The sequence below is a fragment of the Dysidea avara genome, chromosome 10, assembly GCF_963678975.1.
Source record: "Dysidea avara chromosome 10, odDysAvar1.4, whole genome shotgun sequence".
Lineage (NCBI taxonomy): Eukaryota > Metazoa > Porifera > Demospongiae > Dictyoceratida > Dysideidae > Dysidea > Dysidea avara.
Window position 1 is genome coordinate 21,541,183 of NC_089281.1, and position 22,315 is coordinate 21,563,497.

The following is a 22,315-nucleotide window of genomic DNA, read 5'->3' on the forward strand; positions in this document are numbered from 1 at the left end:
TGAGGCTTTCCTGATGACGCGTTTCTGAAATTTCTATGTACCCTGGAGAAATCATCAATTAGTGTAGTCAGGGATGAGTTCAGCTGCAACATGTGTTTGTGATGTGTAGCTAATTGAGAGCATTCGCTATTCAGCTTAGTAACTGCACCCTCCAGTCTCGTCCAATAATCTGCTTCTTCTTCCGACATTACAGTCCTTTGTCATTCGTTGACTCACTGACGGTTTTTTCTTCCTTCAAATTTTCTTCGCGCTTGCTGCTTGAAAACATTAGAGTTAGAGGGTATCGAGAGGGTATTAATTAAGAAAAGGAACAATGTCTCTTGAACCGTTCTCGTTATCTGGATTCGATATAAAGCAACCCAAGCCGGGGTCTGTAGCGGATGCTCAAATTTCAGCGACTGCAGACTGGAGCCCGATGGGCGAGATCTATATCAGGTAAGGCATTTGGCCACTCCAGAAGATGTGCGTTATCCCGTTGAACAGAAAGTCTACAATTTATGAAATGTCTTGGCCGAAGAGCTTGATAGAACTGGGATCCAGTATAGTGTCTATATCCCCATACGGTGGACCTATTGGTAAGTGTACACCTTATAAATTGTTTGCACTTGTTTGTGCATGAAGTATGTATGTGTTTGTTAAGGTCGCACTGGCCTATACAGTATCAAGGCTTTGTGTCAAGTGTGCTTGTTGAATGGGTACCAATGTGTGCAGAGTTTACAAGGGAGTGGTTGATTTATGAAGATCATTGGCTATGTTGCAAACCACATTTAGCCCTACTGCTGGAGGTTATTCCTAATGTAACAGCTGATGTGTTCTAGAATTTGACTAGGGAATCTAGAGTACTTTTAGCATGTTGCACTGTGAGCAGTCCAAATAACCTTTGGGTTTATATGTTCATCTGTTACGCTATACAAACATAGGATTGTAGTATTGTGATATGGTGATGCACAGGGGGGATTATATGTTAAGGTTGATTTCATATGACCACAAACACCTGCACCTTTGTCTGCAGTTACTGCCATGGTGTTGATATAAAACAATACAGAAACACAGCTTGCCAGCATCATAACGACTGTGCTGGAGTCACTGCAAAGTTGGGAGAGGTTTGACTTTTCCATTTCTTCTGGCATCACAAAAGGGAGTTTTTATAAGAGATAGACACTGTAGCAAATGCCAGTAATGCTCAACGTGCATGTATGCCACGCTTCATACACATAACCTGCAGCTGATGTCTCCCTACGATACTATCTGTCTTTTCAGTACCTAATCATAATCATAATAATTAAAGCGTACCATTGCTGCCAGCCTTATTACTACAATTGATTAAATAGAAGAATAAACACAGATGTGCAAACCATTTATCATAATCAAGAATAACAGGTTACCTGGCTTGTACTTGTGACTCGCACAACACAGAGTTTACAACTATATGGAAACATTCTTAAACAACGATTACACTGTATAAGTGCCACACATACACTCTAGTTGTTGATAGCATTTAAGTTATATTTACTCTAGCAATAATGCGAGATGAGAGTAAAGTTTCAGTAGATGCTCAGCAAAGACTGTCAAGACCCAATATATTCATCTATACCTCTTCTGGGTACATGCTTGCTGAAATACCAGTAAGTGAATATTTTTGTACTGTACATGTGCGTGTGTGTAATTGTGTGTTGTGTCTGTATGTAGTGTGTGCGTGCATGTGTACTTGTGTGTTGTGTCTACATGTAGTGTGCGTGTGTGTGTGTGTGTGTGTGTGTGTGTGTGTGTGTGTGTGTGTGTGTGTGTGTGTGTGTGTGTGTGTGTGTGTGTGTGTGTGTACTTGTGTGTTGTGTCTGCATGTAGTGTGCATGTGTGTATACATATATGTATCTCCATGTAGTGGTCAGGTGGTAGGGTGTGTGCCCTTGGCTGGACCAGTAATGAGAAATTGATGGTTGTATTAGAAGAAGGAGTGGTTGCTAAGTATGATATACATGGGACTTTCTTGAAGCAGTCTTCACTACCTAATGTAAGTGTTTGAGTGCTTGTCAAGCAATTTTCTGATTAAAGTTACAACATTTGTTATTATGTAAATGAACTGTTTGTGTGCTGCTGATATTGAGAAGTTTCTCTTTTGGGACAAAAAAAAGTTGAGCTTATATCAGTACTAGCATTGGTACCTGCCCTATGTGCAGGACCATCTCCACATTAAACATTTTAATGCCACGAAGAGGGACTAAGCATTAAACACCAGCACTGCTAATGTAGCTATGTAGGGTACATGGTGATGTCACATTTTTTAAAGAGCATGAGGTTTTCTTATGTCATTAATGATGCAAAACACTAAAGTTTATTGTTTGTGGTTTTGACAGGAATGTAGTTTAATTATTCAGTGCATCTTCCCTACCAGTGACTTCAACGTGCTGTATAGAACAAACGAAACCTTTGCTGCTTTACATGAGAACTAATGCAACAATAGTTAATATATTGGGAACCAAACATAAATATTAGTGTCCTATATATTTGCTGTGTAGCATGTATGTCGATAGTGCTTTAAAGTACATGATCCTTATGCAGTACATAATAATTTATAGTGAAGCATGCATGCAAGGCTAGCTAATTAGTTAAACTGCATGCGAGCTAAGGCAATTGTATACAGTATACCCTACATTACATACAGGTTGTGTACACACGGTACAGTTTCAGTTTATGATTTTGATGTTTACCTTACTGACTGTCACAAAGAGAAATGAACTTGAGCATAATTTAAAGTCAACACAATTTGCAGTTATGGTTACTGCATGGCAATCAAAAGTTCAGAACTTGTCCTATGCACTTTCAGTTCTGATGTTGCAGTGACACATATACCTCTTGCCATACAAAAACCCAGTTTTGAAACACCTGCAGTGTAATTGACCAATAAGGTAATGTATGAATCTTTAGAGTGAAAGCATGTAAGCAGGATAGTGAAACAGTTGTGCCAGGTCAGATGCAGTTCCTCGGTGTAAACTATGGATCTGTATGGTTCCAGTATTATCATTTTTCAGATGCACAGTAGTATTTGTTCAATCATGCAAGCTGCCTATTACTACAGCAGTATTGAGGTAAGTCTGAACAAACAGTTTTTCATGTCAGTGCACACCTATGTGCTTAAAACAAAGATTTAGATATTCTGGATACTGGTGAAAGAAGCTTTTACCTACTCTAATACAACAAACTGGACCAACACACAGATGGACAAATATGTTGGCAATTTGTCTGCCCTGTCCCAAAAGTGCTATAAGAGTCCCTATTATGTGAGGTAATTCAGTGCCAGTGCTGAAAAACTGATCATAAGAGTTTGTAGATGAAGACTTGCATGGAACAGATAGAGCAAAAAGGTGCATCAAAAAGGTCCCAAAGTGAAAAAAAAAGTTATGACCTAGGCGGGGATTGAACCCTGGCAGGTTATAATAACTTGGGGTTAAGGGAGGTGCACAAATCGTCACAGTTGTTTATCAGTGGTTTTGACAGGAATGTAGTTCAACTTTTCAGTGATCCTTCCCTACACCAGTGCCTTCATCGCCCTATAAAGAGCGAACAAAAGCACGTATTGATTTGCTACAACAACACTCGAGTTGCCAGATGATGGGCGTTTAATTTCGCTAAAGTCCCGCCTCGATACGTGCTTTGCATGCCAAGATATGATGAGCTAAAAGTCGTGTTTTAAAAAGGTGTTCACAAAAATGTACTGAGTAGAAAGAAAAAAATTTGTCAACACGTGGATTTGAACCCACGACCTCTTACACGCTAGTCAGGCGTTCTACCACTTGAACAGTATGTGCTGTGGTTTTCAAAGGAATGTTGCTCAAGTTTTCTCTACACCTTGGCCTTCTACGCGCTGTAGAGACCGAACGGAAGCACGCGTGAACTCGTGATAACAATCTTAGAGTAGGCGGATGATGAGCGCTTCATTGTCAGCACAGACTATGTCGATTCGCGCCAAGTCTGGTGAGTAAGCAGCATGACCGTCAGACAGACAGACAGACAGACATTTTCAGCTTTATATATATATAAGATAGATAGATAGATATAGATATAGATATAGATGAAGTATCCAGCCACAAAATTTGGTTAGCAATTTTCATATTAACCTCATCAGGAGTCAGTCCAAATAGGGCTCTCATGATTAATCGATGAAAATATATAATCAATTTGTTATTTTGTGATTGATTGATTGCATAGTGTATACACACGTCATTAATAAAACTCTAAAGAGTGAGCAGCTTGAAGAGAATGATTTTTATTGTTCTCTGATAGTAAGAAAATGAAGCATTTCTATCACTAAGGGTTGGCTCACCATCTATTAACAACATTCATGACAAATCCTGAGTTCTTGAACACTCCATATTGCAGTCTGTAAGTGAGCTACTAAACTACCTATCAACTGCTGCCATTTGCTCAACTCTCCTACCCACTATAATGTTATACTAGGTGGTGTGTAGACTACCACTACTCTACTGTGTACAGTGTTGATTAAGTGTAGCTGATGCTATTTGCATGGTGTTCGCTACATATAAATTAATCAAATAATCGATTTAGCAATTGACGATTAATAAATTAATCGAAACTGAGAGCCCTAATTCCAGAATTGGATTTCTGTAGACCTAAGATTAACATAATCTGTAAAAATAAAAATAAAAATTTATTAAAACTGTAAGGGACTACTCTTTGTGCTCTAGAATGTGATCATACAATGTGTAACATGTGTATCGGCAAGTTGTTACCAAAGAGATAATTTTTTCTTAGTGATACTTAACAGTAGTATGTGCCAAAAAGATTTTTTTTTTTAAATTGATCATTGTCAGTGTGTAAATGAGTACTGTATGACAGACAGTGATTTATTTCCCACAGGAGATAAAGGACACAGGGATCCATAGTGTCAAATTCTACCAGTTGTTATCAGGCTCATGTGGTTTTGGTGTTCTAACTAGAAACTGGAAGTTCTATGCAGTGTCTGACCTGGATGGGACCATCAGAGTGAAGAGGATGGCTGAGGTCCCTGGTAAGGAGCAGGATCTGCATGTATGCACAAGTGTATGGATGTCATCATTGCATTTGAAATGGGTAGCTATAATGACCTCTCATAGCAGTCACCTTTTAAATGAGACCAGTTGCCAACGATGTAGATCATTAAGTAATATGTATTATCATCACCTTGTTATAAGGGGGGAGGGGCTATCATTTAGCATCATAGGTGGTCCTAGTCTATAAGGTAACACTGTATGTAGACAGTCTTGCATGTCAATTGTTATTGCACTCTCTTCATTTAGACATGTACGATCCTCCATCTTGCTGGGCCGTCATTCCATCAAGCACCAGTAGTAGTGTTATTTATGCTGCCTATGGGGACCGAGTATACATGATTGATAATATCACATGTAAAGAAAAGGTTTGTGCTGTATATGTGTATGGTAAAGTTAGTATCACTACTAGTTGTATTGGTTGCTATCGTCGAGAGTTCATGATATTAAGAAGTGAACTCTTGATATAATTCATTGTCATTTACTTTAGGAAGTACCTAATAGACGTGAGAACACTTGTCCATGGGCTAGGATGGCTATAGCTCCTAATGGCAGCCTCATATCACTGATTGATGAGAAGGGTTATTTGTGGCTGGGCACTATTGACTTTAAGGTATGGCGTGTGTGGTGTAGTGTAGTGTGATTGTATGTGTGTATGTATGTGTAGTCATGGTTTGAACCCATTATGGTTGATTTGTCACGAATGGTTGCATTACTTTTTTATATTTATAATTTTTTGGTATACAAAATTAAAAACCACAATTGAATGTTTCAAATGATGCTATAAAAAGAATTAAGTAATAGCCCAACTCAACCGGTGATAGTCAAGTACTGTTCCAGGGTAGATTGCTACCTGTAATATACTACTTTTTGGAAGAGGTTCTACCAGTCTGTGTAGTGACCTTTGTTTGCATTCTATTCTTGCATTCCTTTGCTCTACAAAATTCATCAGAAATGTTTTGTTTAAGCATTAATTTGGGGGGCCAGAAACCACTTGTCTGTCCGTCATTACTGATCATGACCAGTCTCCATGTCTATTGATGGGTTTTTCATTGTCCAATTATCCTGGACTTCTTTATGTTGGAAGCCTCTACATGCTAGGCTAATCAGTTGGTCTTGCTGCATGCCAATAAAGATTGTTTTTGTTTGCTCTCTGTAGCAAGGCCATAATGTAGGATTATACACCATAGGATGAATTTTTCAACAGTTGCAACATGTGTAGCATTTACAAGAAATGTCCACAGCCAAGTGAAGGTTTACTGGTTACATAACATAGTTGTTGACCCTAAATTCTTTAGTGTGTGTGAGAAACAGAGATGTTGTCAAGATTAGTAAGAGTAGCAGTTTGTTTGAGCTGGTTTGGTTTGAAATCTACAGTAGATTTGACAGCTAACTGAGAAATTTCATGCTAGCATTTCGTGAAAAATGAAGAAAAGAATTTATGAAAGAATGCAACAAGCGTAAAGAAAAATCAAGGTTTTTGTTACAGACTCTAAGCATGACAAAATTGGTATATAATATAGCTAACCTTCAGTTCACTTTCTTCTGTAAAACTTTCTACAGTTTGAAACTTGATGTGGGTATGTGGACAGACGCACGTGCAGACATACTGTACATGCAGATGTATGATTTTCTTAGATCAATAGATGCACATGTCACACCGGTCTTCAGTCAGCTATGGGCTATTATGCTATGATGGTCAACAGGCTGGGTGTGGTGTTATGTTGTCTAGTATGTATGTGGAGACTCCAGGGATTTGTTGTAGAGAAATTAAAAACCACAATTGAAAGCTGTTAGTGTGCCTATATAAGGAATGGTACAATTTGCCAATTTAAGTGGATGATAGCAGAAGTCCCTGGAGTTCGTGGTATTTTACTTGTTGGAGAAGGGTTCTACATACTTAGTAGGAACCTTTGTATGCCTTATGATCTCATGTTATTACACAGCACTGTACTGGATAGTAGCAAGAGTAAAAGTATGGTAACCAAAAGTATTGAATAGCATGTTAGTCTGATAAAAAATTGCACAAGATAACACAGGTATTTTAATAATTTCTTCTTTATGTTGCTGTTGATTGCTGTGTTTAGCCCAAAACACAATGGCTTTAAAGGGAAGTGGCTAATGTTAGAGTTGTGGTACCAATGTTTTTGTCTCAATTACTGACTCGAGGGTCATTATGCTTCGCTTTCAGCTATGTTCAGCCTGTTACACAGTGCTACAAACAAAGAACAATAGGAGAAGCACCTCTGCAATCAATCCAGTCATCATGGAAAATGCAAACGGTTCGTACGTCCCATCTATCAATTACTGACTCAAAAGTGAAGTGTCCAACACGTATCACTTTCACCTCGTTACACAGCATTACAAACGAAGAACAGTGTACATGTTCTCTTGGAGTCTACTGAAGATCTCATTATTATAAAGTATTGATACAATACCAATATATTGGAGAGGGACTGAAGATTTGTTGAACACAAAGCTCAAAAGTATATAAATGCCATTACACATTTAGCTTGATCGTGTTTGCTGTACCTTGCAACGAAAAGTTACACTATAGCCTGATGTTCTTGTTTACAAACAGTAGCAAGTCCACATTAGCTAGTAGACACTACTTCACCAGCCTTAGAGAATAATCGTTCTGCTGGAACAGGTATGCAAGTTCCTGTAGCATTGGCAAGTGAGAACAATTCTGTTTCCGCCAACAAGTGGATCTTCATGATGATGAATATTACTGTGCTGGAGATGCTGTTAAAGCTCATACACTATCTATCTTAGACTGTGTAGAGCCCACTACTCTTTGGTTAAATCTTTTCCGCAAAATATTCTGACTATGTTGCTCTGTGTTACTGGTACTATCGTGATCATCACCATTAGCAGCATTGCTGGTGATTTCTTCAATTAGCATTACTAGCTGATGCTAAAGCTTTCATGTCCTCAACCAAACATCTTGTCATGCATCCAAAGCAACAGAGTCTGAAAATGCAACTTTCTTGAACTGAGGATCAAGCAAACATGGAAAAGCCAACAGGAGGTTTGCTTCTATGTTTTGAAATCTGTGAGCCATTTCAGCTGTCAAATTTTGAAGGAAAGAAACATTAGCATTAGCTGTTAACTGCTGCAAAGACTTGGAAAGTGGTATATCACTTTAGATGAACAAACATAATCTTCCCCTGACATTTCCTGGGTAGCTGTTTGAAATGGCCACAAGAAGTTAACTCCATGTTTTATCTTGTCAACTCGATTTCTAGAGACTAGTGTTGTGGTAACAATGTCATTCTGTTCAATTAGATAATCCATAAAGTATGTCGAATTGCACCTCGTCTGGACCAACTTACAGTTTTTCATTTCAAGACAAGTTTGAATTTCTGTCAGCCTCTCTGTGGCTTTACAGCTGCGGCGAAAGTAAGACACTATATCACAACATTTCTTGCTGATATCATTCATCACTGGATCATCCTTCAAAGAATCATGTACAATCAAATTTAAAGTATAAGCAAAGCATGGAATGCATTTCTAACTATTTAAACAGATAGCTGCAACAATGTTGGCACTTTAACAGCATTGTCAGTTACCATAGCAACTGTTTTTTGTGATATCGTGGCTCATCTACAATATTCTCAGCAGTGTGATCTCTGCATCTCTTTGTGGACAATACCAAAGAGCATAGATTACACAAATCATCTATGTAGTGATAGTACAGAATGAGATAAGATAATATACCTTGAACAAGTTAGTGGTGCTGCCACAAGTTGCAACACTATCACCACACCCCTCGCACTTTAATTCTTTTCCACTGAAAAAACGCCACACAGCACTTTGACCAAATGTATGAACCGCCATTTTACAACATGTGATCAGTATCGGAATTGACCTATTTGGTGTGAAGTATTGATACCCTCTAGAAATATTATTGTATCGGTGGTATTGATACTTGTGGTATCATATCACCTATTTGATGGTATATTGGCCTATACTTATATGTTGTAGTTAAGTGTGTTTATTAGTTATCAAAAAGATTGTCAGAAATGACTCTTGCATTTTGTTGACTATTCTATTTAAAAATCGGTAAAATAGGGATCCATGCACTAAAGACAAGGTATTGAGTAAATTATGTCCACAAGTATGTCTTTTGTTCCACTACTTTTTAACATAAACAATTATCCACCCTCTGTACTTTGCAGTGTCCTTTAATGTCTAGTCATTATCATCCCAGCAAATCTTTTGTTTTGCTTTTCCTTACAAGTTTGTATATATTTGCAACAGAATTAATTGTTTAAGCGACTATGGAACTGTGAAAGAGATTGAGAAATTCTAATAGAACAGCCATTATTATAAACAGGCTAATTTTTTCACAGTCCATAGCACAGTTCGACACTCTCCCTTCCCATTGGTTTTGCTGAAGTTGCAATTTTAGGGTTTTGCAATTGAGAAATTGATAGCCACAATTGAAAATTGTTCAAGGTATTATACACTGTATTTTGTCTGGGCTTTTTTTTGTTGTTGTTGTTGTTTAGAAATGTAACAGTGAAAGGGAAAATGTTGAATTTTACAAAACGTGCACAATATTTTTATAAAACAATGTAATAAGAGTTCTATGTATACACACGTATGTAAAACCCTTTGTGTGTTGTGTGTGTTGTGTGTGTGTGTACCATAAATCAGAGTTTTGTTTGAGATAATTTAGTTGTAAAATATATTGGATGTATTATATTTTCATGGACAGCCCAAGCCACGAAAATATTTTATCGGTGAATTTTTCTGTACAACAAATAATTAAAGATGTAGCTATTCATCTTGATGCTGTATCTGCAGTCAGCACACCATCAGGATATTAGAGCTTAGAAGCTAGCACCGTTATCACTATGCGTCAGTTTCGTGCACCCTCACGTGCGCCAGAAATAAGCATGCAAAATTCGATAAAAGTTGATCGAGGTATGACGACAGTGTTATATGGGTACCTGTTGTACGATGAACATGTAATTGTAATGGAGGCTTGTGATGGAGCTAGGTCAGCCTCCATTTTTGCACTACAGTGGCGTGCAAGCTTGTTCTGGCGATATTGGAACCCTGTAGGCCATTCTTCCTTCTCCAAGGCAATCTCATTTTGACACTATAAAAATATTTTGCTAATACAAAATATTCATGAGCAAAAATATTTTGCGTAATTTTTTTTTTGTTGATCGAGGCAACCATGAAATATTGTTACTATCATGATCTAAGGTATTTTCCGTTATGACCTTATACATACACAAACACGTGTGTGTAGCAGTGCTGGCTTGGCTTTTTGGAGGCAGAATTTTTGTATATTAATGGTTTCCCCTTTAAAAATAGCTGACCAAAATGGATTTTGGCTTGCCAAATTTGAAAACTGGTTGGGAAATAGCTGACTTATTTCTAGTGCTGATGTAGTTGCAAGGAAATTTGTTAGAGAAAAGGCAATTTATGGAACATTATGCAATGAATTGATGTTTTCGAGGCAGTAATGTATGTACTACGTGTAAATTGATAATATCAGTTTATCACTTTTACACTGTGCTAGCTAAATATTTCACATGTATTTACAGGTAGTTCATGTGGAGTATGATACCAAGTGTGCCGAGAAAGTAGACCATTTTGAATGGTATGTACAATGTAATGTGTGCTACACATGTGTGTACTCTATTATATACTGATGACAATGTGCAATACTTATCCCTCTATTTCTAGCATGTAAATTTAAGAAACATTTGAGTTGTGTATCTTACTTTATTTGAATCACTGGGTTCAGACAACTAAAAATCCCATATTTCATAGGTCAGCTGCCATGCCACCATCACCCTAATGTACACAATAAATAAAAATTTTATAATAGAAAATTATAATACTCTAATAGAGTAATCACTTTTAATAGTTAGGATAACTGGTATTCAAAACTGTGTAGCTGAGGCTCCAGCCACCTGTGGTTTATTCAGGGGTGAGGTTTTTTGGCACAGTTTAAAAATTCAAGGGTGCATGCACAAAGGATTCTGCAAACAGCAACTTGGTAGCTTTTATTCTTACAGGAGGTATTTATTTTGATTGTCCAAAGTGATAAGCAATCAATATGATATAGAGCAAGAGGTTGTTTGTGTTGCAGGTGTGCCAGTCAAGCTGTGGTGATCACTTGGGGGAAAGTGATGTTTATTAAGGGAAGGGACAAGACTTGGCTAAAGTGAGTCATGTAATACAGAACGAATTACAATGTTGTGTTTTTACTGTGCACTATGATGTTATATTTATCTAGTGTGTCATCACTCACTGTTGTTACTTTCGACAAGAGTTCATAATATATATACTGAGGAGAATATCCTACTCTCATATATCCCTGTAGAAGGGCGTATCGTGAAGTTATGAGGTGTTGTGGTTTGTGATGTATGAACAGCCATAAAAGTGCAAGAATCATTAGCATTGCACGGCGCTTGGGAATGCCGTATTCGCGGATGGCCTGGTAAGAAATGCCTACGCAGTTGTTTAAACCTATGAAGACATGCTTGTAGTTTGGTGAGAAATGCTGAGAGCTCAAGTTAGCCCAGTTGCTAGCAACATTGTTAGGCACACGTTCAATCATTGTTATGTTCAATTAATGACATCATTAATTGTACAAAGAGAAATGGACGAACTCAAAAATGCTACGTTATAACTTAACGATACGTCCTTCTACAGGGATATATGAGAGTAGGATACTATCTTTAGTATATACAATATGAACTCTTGCTTTTGAACAAATTTTCTGACCTTTGTTATTAAGCGGTAAGCAGATCATATGTTTGTGCATAGGTTTGGTCCAGAAACACTTTAACAAAAATTCCCTTTACCTGTACATGTAAGGAAATGTGAAGATTTACAACGTTTTCCTTTATCTAGGAGGGAGACTTTTTTTGCAAGTAATTTTAAGGAACCACATTATGAAAACTCTTAACAGAATAATATTATTTCTTATTTGAAGGTACATAATTTGAAAAGGGATAATTTAAGATCTTTCAAAAATGTCAAGTTTTCCTCCTTGAACTTGTTACTAAGCCACCAGGAAGTTCCTGGTACACAGAACTATGGCCTGGTTGGGTGAATGTCCCTTTGAAAAGGTGACATTTTATTAATGTGCCTGGTTTCCTGAAATTGGTTTGTGAAAACTGTGAATCTGTACAAACATGCACTTGAGTCAAAGAAAACTTCAACTATGAATAATGGCTGTTTAGAGACTATTATTAAACACCAGTCTGGTGAAAGGTTATAAACAGTATGTAAACAGCAATGAAGGCTTATTTTCTGTAGTTCAAAACTTGTTTGCTCATGTGGGTGTTGGACAGACACATGCTAAGCCAGTTTACTTGAAGGTGTCTCTAAAATGGTTGAAAGTTCTCTCATTTTTGTACAGTTGTTTTGTTATAATTGACTAAGTTGTAACATGTGCTTTGATTTAAAGTGGGTATATACTTCTAGTGTAACTGTTTAAACTACACAATACAGTGAATGTGTCGATGGCAAGGAATCATGTGGTAACCCATAACAAAACACCCCATATCGAATTGTAACCATGAGTATAAAACACAATAGAGAAATTATAAAACAGCCAAGAAGACAGTTTTAAGTTAGTAATCAATTCAAACACTTTATTAATTATCAATTGCCTAGTTTTAGAACCTCAACTTGTTAAACAAGTACACAAAAAAAATTGGAATTCTAGAGTAGGGACCATAGCACATCAATAAAAAGTACTGAAACAAGCTGGAGTAGTCCATGATATTAAATCACAGTAAAACAATAAGAAGTGTTATGTCCCTACTGTGCATTTCCATTATGGTATCTTGAGCACTGTAGGGTTATAACGCTACTTATTGTTTTACTGTGATTTAATATCGTGCACTACTCCAGCTTGTTTCAGTACTTTTTATCGATGTGCTATGGTCCCTACTCTAGTTGAAAATTCCAATTTTTTTGTGTACTTATTTGTTAACTTTTTTTGTAAAATAAAATTATTATGACTGGTGAACCCTTGCATACCAAACACATCAAAAGAAAGAATGGCACTGCACGTCCCAGCTATCAATTATCATCTGAAAAGTGGAGTATCCATTGTGCTTTGTTGTCAGCTATATTCAACCAGTGACATGGTATTATGAATCAAGAACTGTTCATAAAGCACCTCTACAATCAAAGTAGCCACTACGAAAATACGGACAATTTCTGTTACAAAAGTAATCCATCATGTGTTACCACCAAATCGACACCTTTCGCTGTCAGCAAAGATGAATTGGACACAAAGAGGACACTGGTAAATCCTTGAAGAATGCATTGTACATACTGCAGTATGCCAAAAGGCACCTCTTGGACCAAAGCAACGTCAAACAGTGAAAAAATCAAGCCCATAGCCTTAGCCGTTATCGAGTTATCCTTGTCTGAAGGAATCAGTCAGTTACTTTATGTTTTTCATAAACTTCTCAAGCTTGAACTTTCTGAAGTGGTTCTTGGTGTATGTTCTATTAGGACTCTGACACATGGTGATCACTGATACATATAGTTGTATAAAGTCACAATGGGTACATTCTGTAATTGTTTCCATTATTGCCATACAGTACGATAGTACTGTATTGTAGGGACCACAGAGGAGTGGGTGTGGCCCATGAGAAAACATCACCCAAAAACCAGCCTCGTTTTTATTGGTTAGGTAAAACTAAGCCCAAGCAAGCCTTCTGATGGAACTGCTTTTAATGTAACCTAAAATTTGGAATTTAGATTCCATTCACTTACTTGTGATTCATCGTACATCATGCATCACCTGTACATACTTATGTAGTATTTTTGAGGAGTGAGCAATTGAATTTTCTAGTTGTTGGCTGGCCAGCACTTAAAGTCCCATGTATGGTTTCAGTGTATTCATACGTGCTCTCATGTGTGTACCTTCCCATCACTTGGTACCTGCCATAGAAACGTAAGTGTTTCTATTGTGTGGCGTTTCCACAATAACTGGATTCAATATTCTCATATAATAATGAACCAGTTCTGAAGTTATATGAATGTACATTAGCTTTGTGTGTGTCATTAACTTTTGAATAGCATATTCATCACCTGTTGCTACCAAGAATTGCTTTTGGATCATCAAGAGTTAATCATGCATCTTTAAAACAACACTATAAAATCATTCACAGTTGTTAAACTATTTCAAAGAAAGGAACCACACTGATAGCATTGCTTACATCATAGTTTACAAGAGAGTCCAAGTTGTACTCTTCTTATTTTATCTTCATACTGTACTTGCTTCCTTTTTGTGTTTGAACTTTCAAATGTTTTTTGAAATATTACATATTCTATGTGTACAGTTGTCATTCTTTTCATTTATGTCTATACACAGGTATCCACTCAGCTCTGCCTATCCGTGTGCAATGGTAGCAGATATCGATGGCATTAGAATTATCAGCAAATTCTTCTGTGAATTTCTCCAGAAAGTTCCAAGTATGATGAATTAAATATACCAATGAACCCTCCTTTAAGGACCAGTACAGTACATTGTATAGTTAGCCTTTTAACAAAGAACAGCTTCCAAGGTTCTTTCAAAGCCTCTCCAACAGTAAAATTAAAAAGAGGTTCCACTGTAGTTAGTTATCACTGAGGATAAATGTCAACGGTTTTTGTACATTTAGCTGCCTCTGTGAATGTGTTGAAGATTGGCTCTCTAGAACCAGGAGCCATGTTGAATGATGCCCTGAAAGAGTTTGAGGTAAGCATATGTGATGTACACACACACACACACACACACACACACACACACACACACACACACACACACACACACACACACACACACACACACACACACACACACACACACACACACACACACACACACACACACACACACACACACACACACACACACACACACACACACACACACACACACACACACACACACACACACACACACACACACACACACACAGTAAACGTACAGGCACATGGTACAGCAGGTACATTAAAACCTTGCTTAGTGGCCACATCATTAATAAGGCCACCTTACTGTAGGCCCTAAAGATAACTCATGACTTCATGAATAAGACCATCTTTATATTAAGTATTAATGCAAAATCCGTACATAATTGTATACGGTACGTATATATGTACTTATGTATTTGTGATCATTGCCATTGAGATATGTATTAGTGTTAATGAGTCAGTACGGTACCAATTACCTCAGGGTTTCAGCTGGTGTAGTAGCATTTATTGTTCTTATCCTCAATGTTCAGATCCATCACTACGTGCAGTGTAGTTACTTAACTTGCTACCACAGCATGTGACTTTAAATATTTTAGTCATGGTTTGTTATTGCTAACAACAAGTTTCAAGCCACTACACAAGTTATTTTCAGGGGCGTAGCCAGGGGGGGTTCAAAGGGTTCGGACGAACCCCCTTTTCAGAGTTAAGTTTTTTAAATCGTGATACTGGTTAACTAGAACTGAATTAACTTACACAAATCCACTGAAATGGGTAGCTACAGGTCTTCAGGCAGAGGAATTCAAGTACCTCTACTCGCTATTGCGAATGAATTTATAAGAATACACATGTTTACACGTGTACACGTGTTTACATGTGCACACCTACGAAATTCTATACTTAGGGCAGAACCCCCCTTTTGGAAATCCTGCCTACGCCCCTGATTTTGATATTGTTATAATGTAACAATTACAGTACTATGTATAACACATCTAATAGGGTGAAGAGAGCCATAAAGCTGACGAATATGTCAGATATATTAAGGACAAGATGCCTGATGCAATCCTGCAGTGTACAGAGGCAGCTGGAGCTGAGTTTGAACCATTGCTGCAGAAGAGCTTACTACGAGTACGTCAATGACTTACTTGTATGTGTACGTGTGCTTAATATAACAAACATACGCTGTATGTAATCTTAATGTGTACACTGGACATGAGTACAATCTCCTTTAGTGTAGATGTGTAGCATTCGTTACTAACTTCCAATCGTGTATGTTATGTTCTGTGAGTCTGGTTTGTTTCTTTTAGTCAGTTCAGTTTGGCAAGTGTTTCTTGGGCAGTGATACTCCTCAGAACATAATAGACCAGTTTGTTGAAATGTGCCAGCACTTGAGAGTGCTCAATGTCATCAGAGAGCATCCCATAGGAATGCCTCTAACTTACCGACAGTATCCTCAATCTATTGTGTATTTCTGTATTTAGTTGTATTTAAGCTTATATATTTTTTGTATTTAGCTTATGTGTTTCTGTATTTAGCTTATGTATTTCTGTATTTAGCTTTCAAACAAGCTTTCCTTGTGTAGTAATATTTCTTAACTATGATATAGACTCCTTCGACTCACAGCTCCTGTATTAATAGACAGGTACATACGTATGTGTAGTGTAATTATCATTCAATGCACATGTACCATATTCTTACAGGTTGATCTATCGTAAACTCTACCCTCTTGCCAAGAAAATTTGTGAGAGTTTAAGAATTCTGCCCAGTGAAGGAGAAGAGAAGATACTGAGACAATGGGCCCTAGGAAAAGTGAGGCTACAGTATAGAAATGTGTTTACAGGATTTCTAGATTTATTTGTATTTTATTTCAAGGTGAAAGAGAAAGGATTAGATGGGGAGCTACTGGCTAGAGATATTGTTGAGAAGTTACAGTCATCGTCTTGTTCAGTGTCATTTGCTGACATAGCCAAACAAGCTATTAACAACCAAAAGCCAGCCCTGGCTGCTTTGGTAAGGTGGCATACTTACAGTAACTAAGTAATGAGTTGTTCTTATGAGATAAGCTAAATTTTGAGAAAGCTGTGTTGCATTAGAAAGAAAAGTACACATGTAATGCACATATGTTTGAAGGACATGTTAGAAAATGTTTTGAAATCCTGTAGTTGATACTGTGTGTGACAAAGAGCAGTATTGTACATGTGTGCTTTTTACATGCATGGTATGCTTACTACATATGTTGCTTATTTTATCTGCTTGTTAATCTATCACGTGAACAGCTGCTTGTTACATTTTTTTCTGATCTTGTTGGCAGTACTTTCACCTATCCCAATTGATCATGCTAACAAACCGTATGGGTCTTTTACGCCAATTTAAGCAAACAATAAAAACTTTAGAGGGTCTGTGTGTACACACTATGGACTATGAATCATTCAAATTGTCACAAGTTTAAAGTTTATCACAAGACTGGAAGTAGGTAGTGTTGGGATGATGCAGACTCCCACAAAAATAATTAAGAGGCTCTCTGTTATAAATACATCATTAAATACATTTTGTGGCATTGGGAGTTAGTGTAGGGTAGCTCTGTAGGAGGACAAACCCTGGTTGGTTGTGGCACACAGTTTATGGGGGCTACACAGACCACACATACACACACACACAGATGTACCTACTAATAATTACTGTATGCTGTAGTTGTTGGATTATGAGGTCAGTCCCACTCGTCAAGTACCATTATTACTGGACATGAAGAAACATGAATCAGCCTTGGATAAGGCCATTACTAGTGGAGACCCTGAACTAGGTGAGGGACATTGTACTGCTTGCATAAATGCAGTGATATCTTCCTGGTCATACATGTATACCATAACATGCTGTGGATCTCAAAAAACACTCTAACCTTTATAATCAGACAATGTGATTATGAAACGTAGTGTAATCTGATACTGTTTGTTACACTGATAAGACATTTACTAGGTAGGAACATCACCTTGAAATTCATGACATCCTGCAAGACTTTTGGCACCAATGAGTGTGTGATATAAAAGTTTCAGCATAATAAATTTGCATTGTCTGTCTGCTAAACCTTTATTTTGTTCACATTTGTAGTTTTTTAATGTTTTTTTTCTTATTTAGTCAACAAGGTGATGTGGCATATCAAGAAAGAAGTCCCCTTCCGAGAGTTTTTAATGATCTTCCACAAACGACCAGTAGCAGCTTCCTTGTATAAGAAGGTACGTATGTACACAAGTTTGTGTTTTAGGGTGTATACTATTCCTGTAGTACTGTCGAGAGAATGATCACCAGACATTACTGAAATTGTGTGAACAGGAGAGTAACTACAGTGAGACTGGTAACATCCAGTTTGACCACAGCTTTGCAACAGGGGTATGTACTGCTTGTAGAATTAATGTAGTTTGTCAATATCAAAATGTTGAGGCAGATATTAGCTCTGTTGTGAGTTGTGTGGTTACATTTTTAGAATGTTGATAGTCAGCTGGAACTACTACGTAAGGCAATTAGACAGTACAGAGATGCTCAAAACCAGTTTGCTCTCAAGGTAATGAAGTGTAAACCACATGTCACTTGTAGCACAATGTCAACGCAGTGTGCAGAGGAACAGTACAAACTACTTGAGCTTCAGAAAGACTTGGAGGCCAAAATGCACATACGACTTGTCGGACTATCACTTATAGAAACAGTTTATCAGGTGAATAGATGATTGTTTTTTGTTCGTATGATAGACATTATTGTGTGTACTTTATCTTGCAGTGTATACTCAAGGGACAGTCTAAAATTGTGGAACAATTTCGTAAAGACTTCAAAATAGCCGACACACAGTGAGCCAGATCATGTGATGGTGCATTACTTCATATATATTTGTATGGGGCCATACTGTGACTTAACAGGATGTGTTATATGATCTCAAAGAATCATTATATACTTAAGTAGTGTCTTTAACCATTCCCATAGATGTGCTGTTTACTTAGACTTTTGTGCACCATGCTTGCATGCTATGTAAAACAATGGAGTAGAATTATTTCTATACAATGGTTGGATGCACTACTGCTTATAGCCAATCCCTTTACTACATGTTGCCATAACAAATGTTATGCCCCAACTAGTTGATGTCTCTTTAGGGAAGTGACAAGTTGTTCATCATTTATCACTGAAATGTGTTCATTTGTGGCTAGTGATGGGATATGTTCCATGTAAAAACAGCTGTACAACCATATACCAGTTGAACTACAGCAATGTCTTCAGTGTTCCTTTGGCATAAGTGTAGTGTTTCTCTTACGCTATATGATCTACACTGGAAGCCTTTCCCTAACACTATGTTTTAGGCTTCACTTTAGAAAGAAATTACACGTGTCTTTGTCTTGACTTATGTATCGCAAATTTGTGACTTAGTTCTGTTCATCTATTACATGTATGGAATCTGTAGGTGTATATATGTCTTCATGGTTGCACTCTTACTGATTTAGCTGCACTTATAGGTACTATTGACATCCACTGGTAAGAGCTCTGGATGAGTTGTAAGTAGAATCCTTATGTGAGCAAAATAGAGCCCATTGTGTAACTACTCTGGTGATGTTTCCATGGAACAGCGTAGCTATATGCCAATTAAAGGTGTAGCAATGTGTACAGCTTTTAGCCGACATATTGATAACCGTTATAAGATAATATTACCATGCTGACAAAAAACACGATCCAATAATTATGGTAGTAGGACCTTTCCTCTGACCATTTGTTCAGTTATAAGTGACACTGTGAAACTTGACATCACCATTGAGTACCAAGACATGTGTTGCTAGGATATTGCTAGAGCATAGGCATGCAAAAATTGTGATTCTTCAGTATACAAGTTGATGTTGTGCTACTTCTAAAAACCAGTCACCATGTAGCTAACAAACTCATCTGGACTATGTATTGCTATGTTATTATTTTAGCTATTAGGTTTAACAAATAATGCATCAATTACTTAAGTTATTGCAATTTTGGATTTCATAATTCATGAAATTTTTGTAATTCTTCAATTACGTTGCTATGCACTGCTAAGTAAGAAGTGCTTGTTAAAACAAACTGCTTTTAACAACATATTACGCACAGGAGTATCTTCTAAACTGTTTTATAGTTTAGCAATTGTGGTTTTCTGCGAATTCTCTTAACAAAGCCTCATAAGCTATTCTTCATTTTCATTTGCATATGTAGAGGACACATCCCCTTTCAACTCCAAGGGATAGGCCATTCCTGGTAGTCTACAATGCCTGCACCATTGTTTTTCAGTTGTTACACGTCTGTAGAACCTGAAGGGAAGATAGTTCACAAAGTCTGAGGAGAGGTATTTTAGACCGCCAGAAAGAAATCACCTCAGAGCAAAGTTCATCTGTTCGGAAGTTTAATGCACAGTAGGCACGCGTACGCGCACACACATTTTCTATTAAGCAGCTTGTACAAGTTGCTTGTATAATTTTATAAAGTCATACACGTACAGACAGGAACAGTACATAAGACTATGAAGAGTTGAGGCTTCTTGCAATTACATTCCAACATATCATATCAGTTACGTTATAGTATAGGATTACCTGTTCACATTACAGTATGTGTCTGACACTATTACAATATGTACTGTGAGATGGGTGAGATCATTCAAGTGCGCTGGCTGGGAGATGTGTTTATAGTGACTGATTCTGATCTCATTACCGGTAGCTGGTGGGCAACAGAAATACCTTGGTTAGACGGTAATAATGAACCATTAAGCCATTATGGACACATTGTCCTCCTGACTATACCTAATATGTATCTCACTTAGTGCTGGGAAAGTTTTGAGGCAGTATTGTTACTTGATATTGAGGTGTTACTATATTGCAATGTTAGGCATATAGTTCTAGATAATAGTAAGCATAGACATAGACATAGAACTAACACACATTTACTTGAGAAGGTTGTCTGCAGTAGGGAAGCTGATAGGGCATGGACAGTCACATATTTCAGGCTGTTTCATAAACCATGTAGATGGTAGATGTTGTTACATAACAGTATACGTATGCTATTGCTAAGCACTAGTTTATGGACGGGTAATAGGGTATGTTGTCTTAATAACTGGATTTGTTCAGTTGAAACTACTCTTGTTTCTTTAGTATGTAATAAAAGTGTGTATATGTGTACACTTGATGTGCCTAGTTATGAAATTTCATCGTACTCTATGAATTCTCCTATTGCAATGAATCTATCCCATGATATAAAACACACCTCCATCTATCATGCATGCAATCACAGTGTTGCAATTTTTAGGTACTGGTGGATCCGTATTAAAGCATTGGCTGAAGCACGAGAATGGCCTGAGCTGGAAAAGTTTTCCAAATCAAAGAAGTCTCCCATTGGTTATGAGGTAACTACAGAATGTAGCTAATACTAATAAGATTCATCATCTGTTATGATTGGAACTCTACTCAAATACATTTTTGTGTGTGAATGGAGCCTTCACTCATTCCACAAATCTATTCACTTCTTGTGAATTAAATTTTGGTGCTTGTTTGTTAATGGACCTCACCATAAGAATTTAATGTTGTTATTTGTCTATATCATTTGAAAGGAACTTAGTCAATGTGAGAAAGTTTACCTTATAACATGCGACAAATTTGTTAGTGTATGATAGCAGCTATTAATAGTGTGAGTGTATTGTTATTCTACACTGATATGTGTTTGTGTATACACCATCCATACTGGTATCACTATCTATTGAAGTAGTGCAGAGGAGGCTAATCACATATCAAAGTCCTTAAGTCAACCCAAACAATTTTGGTACTGATAAACAGTGTAGATTCTTACCACGTAGTTTAGTAGGTACCACTTAGTACATGGAGATTGTGGTATAGAGTCTACAGCTCCAAGTATTACTTCAGTTAATAATACATCCAGGTGTGTTAGTTGAGGATCCCTTGATAATGGCTTCTGCTATTTAGTACCTAATGTGTCATATACATACTGGGATGTGAAAATTAGTTTTCTTAGTAAACAAAAATAACTCTGTTTATCATAGAACTTCACATTGAACCATTAGGGTTTGCAGATGGTAGTAACTGTAGTACTGTACTATTTACAGGTGTATTGTTTTTCTAAATTGCATATGTGCTATAGCCGTTTGTTGAGGCGTGTATTCAAAAGAATAGTAAAAACGAGGCAGCAAAGTATGTTCTCAAACTTCCTCTTAATCGAAGATGGAGCATGTACATGAAGATTGGGTTAGTGTATTTCATTGTATTGTGCTTGAATTGACAATGGCAAGCTAGCTTTTTTGTCTTATTTTAGGGATTTAGAAAAAGCTGCTGAAGCAGCATTCCAAGACCGAAATGTTGCAGCATTGGACCATATATTGGCAAAGTGTACTCATCGACGAGAGCTGACTGAGAAAGTTCAAATGTTGAGATCACAATTAGGCGTCAAATGATTGGAATTCCATTTTTTTAGATTGTTGTCACCCAATGAATTTGTGTTCATGTCTGAACTATGAATTTGTGTATTACAGCATTGTGATTGATAAGTAG

General features: G+C 37.2%; 1 protein-coding gene across 1 annotated transcript; it reads left to right on the forward strand.

Annotated features, from left to right (window-relative positions):
• The first annotated feature begins 246 nt into the window (after positions 1 to 246).
• Positions 247 to 22,311, forward strand: LOC136268421 (vacuolar protein sorting-associated protein 16 homolog). Its single transcript, XM_066063759.1, has 25 exons — positions 247 to 435; positions 484 to 575; positions 1,519 to 1,625; positions 1,883 to 2,011; positions 4,876 to 5,026; positions 5,295 to 5,413; positions 5,536 to 5,658; positions 10,610 to 10,665; positions 11,161 to 11,235; positions 14,413 to 14,513; positions 14,702 to 14,778; positions 15,771 to 15,899; positions 16,079 to 16,218; positions 16,378 to 16,413; positions 16,472 to 16,580; positions 16,644 to 16,781; positions 17,463 to 17,571; positions 17,904 to 18,001; positions 18,051 to 18,155; positions 18,250 to 18,327; positions 18,376 to 18,477; positions 18,540 to 18,607; positions 21,063 to 21,159; positions 21,909 to 22,012; positions 22,080 to 22,311. The coding sequence occupies exons 1-25, from the start codon at positions 314 to 316 to the stop codon at positions 22,216 to 22,218; spliced, it is 2,604 nt and encodes an 867-aa protein (XP_065919831.1). The 5' UTR covers positions 247 to 313; the 3' UTR covers positions 22,219 to 22,311.
• Positions 22,312 to 22,315: the final 4 nt, after the last annotated feature.